This window comes from Engystomops pustulosus, chromosome 4 (genome assembly GCF_040894005.1).
Source record: "Engystomops pustulosus chromosome 4, aEngPut4.maternal, whole genome shotgun sequence".
Classification (NCBI taxonomy): domain Eukaryota; kingdom Metazoa; phylum Chordata; class Amphibia; order Anura; family Leptodactylidae; genus Engystomops; species Engystomops pustulosus.
This window is the reverse complement of record NC_092414.1, coordinates 165992239-165997232: the sequence shown is the minus strand read 5'-3', so window position 1 is coordinate 165997232 and position 4994 is coordinate 165992239. Positions and strand designations below refer to the sequence as shown.

At 47.4% G+C, this 4994-nt stretch overlaps 1 protein-coding gene across 1 annotated transcript; it reads left to right on the top strand.

Annotated features, from left to right (window-relative positions):
• The first annotated feature begins 685 nt into the window (after nt 1-685).
• Nucleotides 686-4085, top strand: LOC140125689 (nuclear apoptosis-inducing factor 1-like). The gene is made up of 4 exons (XM_072144552.1): nt 686-829; nt 951-1056; nt 1178-1397; nt 3613-4085. The coding sequence occupies exons 1-3, from the start codon at nt 731-733 to the stop codon at nt 1291-1293; spliced, it is 321 nt and encodes a 106-aa protein (XP_072000653.1). The 5' UTR covers nt 686-730; the 3' UTR covers nt 1294-1397; nt 3613-4085.
• Nucleotides 4086-4994: the final 909 nt, after the last annotated feature.

Genomic DNA, 4994 nt, shown 5'->3' with positions numbered 1-4994 from the left:
CTTCATGTGCTGCAAATGCATCATTTCTTGGAACCATTCCAATATTGCATGAGGAACAAGAGATTTCCAGTGGTGAAGAATCTCTGTTCTAGCAGCACTGAGCAGGTATCATGATCTCCACTTCTGAGTTACAAAATGGAATGAGTGCAGGAAATTCCGATAGATGTGGACCATCGTACCCTTGGAGCTTCCACACCACTAGCACACCTTTTTGACATTGGATTATATGACATGCAGAAAAGCAGGGACTCTGTACCATTGAGACAATGGGGCACATTTACTAAGTTCGAATTTGAATGCATAAAAAGTGCGTCCCTCCGACTAGAATGGGATATGCGCCCATTCACTAATTGTGTCGCACGCGTGATAAATGTGGCGCATGAGTTGCGCCACAAAATTTAAGCATAAATAGTGCACAGCGAGGCTAATTGCACAGCTGGTATCTATCATGGCTGGGCGTCCAGAGCAGTCCACAGCAGCACCAGATGCTCCCAGTGCCATTTTTATGGAGCTACTCCGGCAGCAGTGTCCCCAGGTGTACGAGTATGCCATCCGCGGAGCACGGGAGATGGAGGTGGAGAATCGTCAAGCCCCCCCAACATCTGTGGCCCCAGCATCCGCTGCTCCGGCCGCTGGTCCGTCCGCTGGTCCGTCCGCTGGTCTGTCCGCTGCTCCGTCCTCTGCTCCGTCCGCTGCTCCTGGGGATCACAGACCACCAGCTGCCGGGGATATGGATACTGGGGGCTCTGGTGCTGAAGATGAGGAGGAGCCTGGCCGGGCAAAGAAGGCACGTTTCACGGAACGTGAAACGGAAATATTGGTTGAGGAGGTATTGTTACATTTTTTTTACTTATTTATACTGTTGGTGTCCTGTTCGACTCTTTACCCACCGTTGCAGAGTGTTTTTAATGAATGTTTTTTTTTTTTTTGGTGGCTTTTGTCTTTTCCAGGTGACACAAAATTATGATCATCTTTTTGGCCGGCTGGCCGACTCAATTCCCCTGTCAGCCAAACACCACATTTGGCAGGGGATCACAGTGCGGATCAATGGCCTAGGTAAAAATTGCACTTTGAATAGTATTTGAAATTTTTTATGCTCACTTGGATTTTAAATCTTGAAGGTGAGTGGCCTTTGTATAATGTTTTTTTTTTTTTTCGTTTGTTTTCAACTTTGCAGGAGTGGAATATCGTTCCGTTCCTGAGGTCCGCAAGAAGTGGTATGACTGCAGGAGGAGGCTGAAGGCCAAGCTGGCGAAGCACAGAGTCAGCTCGGAGGACGGGTGGTGGCCCTAGTGTGGCCATGCGGATGTCGTGGGTGGAGCAGAAGATTAGCAAAACTATACACCCCGATCAAACTGAAGGGATCGGGGATTTTGACACCGATAATCTTGATTTTGGTATGTACGTTTTTATTTTATGTCTCTAATACTAATGTTTGGTTTCACTTTCAAGAAATATTTTGCAATCCTTTTTGTAAGCGGCTACTGGGGCGTGGAGTAGCCAGACATGAGGCTACACATTGCGGCTACTCCACGCCCCAGTAGCCTCTTGACTCCTCCTAACCTGACATCATTGGCACGTAGCTCCTCGTAGCTGCGCGCTCTTGTCCGAGAAGCCGGAGTACTCCGCATGCGCAGTAGCTTTGGCTTTGTTCCCAAGATTGCACAGCCACGTGCCTGCGCTCTGCATAGTCTACCTATGCAGATTGCATTCATTCTCATATCTGAAGGTTCGTGGCACGGGACAGGTGTGTCTGCTCTGCTCACCAACTAATACCAACAACGATGCCACTGCCACCAATGTATTTTATGGGATTAGGCATATATGTTTGCCTGCTGGGCCCCCCCCCCCCTGGGCAACGAGCAAGGGCCCCCCCCCCTGGGCAACGAGCAAGGGCCCCCCGCCCCCTGGGCAACGAGCAGGGCCCCCCTGCCCCCCCCTTTCTTCCCCCCCCCCCCTTCTCTGTGTCTTACAGGACCGGGCCTGCTGTGGACTACTTTGGATTTGGTGGACTCCAGCGAGGACCTGTAAATAAATATTGATTTAAATGGCTGACGAGGGTGTGTCTGGTTTTCTTTCTATAAAATATATTTTTACAATGATGTGTTTGTGTCATTCTGTATAATTAGCCATAGTAGTGGTGCTGTTTAGTTGACAGTGCTCATTACTAAGGCCTGAACTTATTGTAAAATGTTCATTTTTGTTTGGGCCAAATTTACAGTAACGCAGATTAAATTACCCCGGTACCCACCGCCACCAGGGGTGCCGGGAAGAGCCAGGTACAAACCAGCACCTGACCATCTAAAGATGGTCAGGTGCTGGGGCGGCTGCAGGCGGTTATTGTTGCACTGGAATAGCCCCCTAACAGTGTGCTTTCCAAGCTCATTAATGGCAGCCTGCTGCCGCTGCTTTTTGTATCTTGCTGGTTTTAAAAATTGGGGGGAATCCACGTCATTTTTTTTGTCATGAAAATTTACACAAAATTTAATATATTGATGTGGGGCTCACCTGATTTTTAACATCAGCCAGATAAAAAAAAGCAGCAGCAGCCTGCCATTACTGATCTGGGATATCCCTCTGTTAGGGGGCTATTCCAGCGCAACAATAACAGCCTGCAGCAGCACCAGAACCTGACCATCTTTAGATGGCCAGGTGCTGGTTTGTACCCGGCTCTTCCCGGCACCCCTGGTGGCGGTGGGTACCGGGGTAATTTAATCTGTGTTACTGTAAATTTGGCCAAAACAAAAATGGCCATTTTAAAGTAAGGACAGTGCTCATGACTAAGGCATGAAAACTAAACAGCACCACTACTATGGCTAATTATACAGAATGACACAAACACATCATTGTATAAATATATTTTATTAAAAGAAAGCCAGACACACCCTCGTCAGCCATTTTAATCAATATTTATTTACAGGTCCTCGTCGGAGTCCACTGAATCCAAAGTAGTCCACAGCAGGCCCGGTCCTTGAAGACAACAAAAAACACACACAAAAAAAAGGGGGTAGGGGGCCATGCTTGTGCACTAGGGGGCTGTTGGCCATGCTCGTTGCCTAAAGGGTTGTGGAACATATGTCTAATCATATAAAATAAATTGCCATCAGTGTAATTGTTCATAGTATAAGTTGGTGAGCATAGCTAGGTTGAAATTATAATTACTGTGCCTATAGGATACATTGTTGGCAGTGGGAATCGTGTTTGGTATTAGTTGAGCATAGCATACTCCCCTGTCCCGTGCCCCAAACCTTCACATAAGACAAGCTATGAGGAGCTGCGCACCGATGATGTCAGGTTAGGAGGAGCAGTGAGGCTACTGGGGCGTGGAGTATGCATGACATCTTGCCTCATGTCCGGCTACTCCACGCCCCAGTAGCCGCTTATCAAAAAATACAGAATAGGGCCATAAAGATTTTAATTTAAAAATGGTGGATGGGAGGATTAGCTCGAAAAAGTGCTTTCAACATGTACTATACATTCACCTCCCACCTGTTCTACCTTTCTCGGTAGATTCGTTGAGGTAGCTTCCATTTAAGTGTGGCTATCATTTTTAATTTAAGGTTACAGCACTCTATAGTTTTTGAATTGTAATTTACTTTGTTTTATCAACAGGGAGGGCTGCTCCACCCACGGCACCGCAGGCTGCACCACCACCAGCAAATGAGGCTGCACCCGGACCTCCATGTGCTTCGCCAGCCACTCCTCCTGCAGTCGTATCACTTGGTGGGTCCAGTGGGGATGAGGCTCCTGAAGCGGTGCCTGCTGAAGATAGGCCCATCACACTTTGCATATTTTCCAGCTATATGGATAAAAGCCTGGAAGCGATGGGCCTAATTCAGCAGGAACTCCGAAGGCATGGCCGGATGGTGGAGGAGGGGTTCCAGCTTATTAGTCGAGATTTCAGAGCTCTCATCAATATTCTGGAACTCCTCATCCACCAAGGAACTGCGGCTCAGGGGGGGAGTGTGAGTGTCCCTCCATTCTCCCCACCCCAGGTCCCCACTGGTGGGGATCCAGTGACACAGGCCAGCCCTGCCCCCGAATCCCCGATTCAGCTTCCAACTGATCAGGATTCGGGGTGCAGTTACGCACCATCGTTGGCAGGTGCACTGGATCCCTCTCCAGTGGTCCTGGGCCCTTCCCCTGAAGCCACGTTCCTACTTTCGGTCAAGGAGGAACTTAGCTCCTCGGCTTCAAATCCACCGGGCACATCTGGGAGTTCTGTGGTGACGCGGCGGCAGGCAAAAAGGGGGAAGGGGCCTGTCCGTCGTTCATCACGTTCTTCCAAACCGTAATTTTCTTTTTTTTTTTATTTTTTTTTTTTACTTTATTTATTTTTGTTTTCTTTATTTTGATCAAAAATGACAAATAAATTTTTGATCTACTTTGTCTTCCTCTGAGCTGAAATTATTGTACTAAAGAATGAAAAGCATGGATACAATTTGACATTGCATTTACTTTAATGCAATTCTAAATATACAGACATTAAGGCATAACAAAAAAAAATGGTAACTGGCAGATCACTTTAAAAGTAAATCTCAGTGACTTGCATGCGCCTTAGTTGTCCCGCTCTATTGGTGGGTTGAGCAGACACATCCCCCTGATGCTCTATATGCTCAGTTAAATCTGTTGCAAGGTCAATTTCTAGCCTGTTGGCTGTCGCAATGTTGTGTAACATGCAACAGACTATAATGACCTTGCACACAATGGGGGGTTTGTAGAGCATAGCCCCCCCTGAAAAATCCAGGCAGCGGAACCGACTCTTGAGAATTCCAAAGGTCCTCTCAATGGCACTTCTGGTTCTTCGATGTGCTCGGTTGAATCTCCTCTCCTTAGGGGTACTTGGCCGCAAATATGGTGTCATCAACCATGGCAATAATTTGTAGCCATTATCACCTAAAAACAGGACAAAGTAAAGCTAATTAGCTTAATTTCAAAAATGAGGCAGCATTCACACAAACATCTGCCTGCCGGGCGTCCGTGTGCTCCGTGTA

Coding starts and splice junctions, on each gene's coding strand:
- LOC140125689 (XM_072144552.1), top strand. CDS start 731: ATGGATACTGGGGGCTCTGGTGCTGAAGATGAGGAGGAGCCTGGCCGG. Junction 830..950: donor CGGAAATATTGGTTGAGGAG/GTATTGTTACAT, acceptor TGTCTTTTCCAG/GTGACACAAAATTATGATCA. Junction 1,057..1,177: donor AGTGCGGATCAATGGCCTAG/GTAAAAATTGCA, acceptor TCAACTTTGCAG/GAGTGGAATATCGTTCCGTT.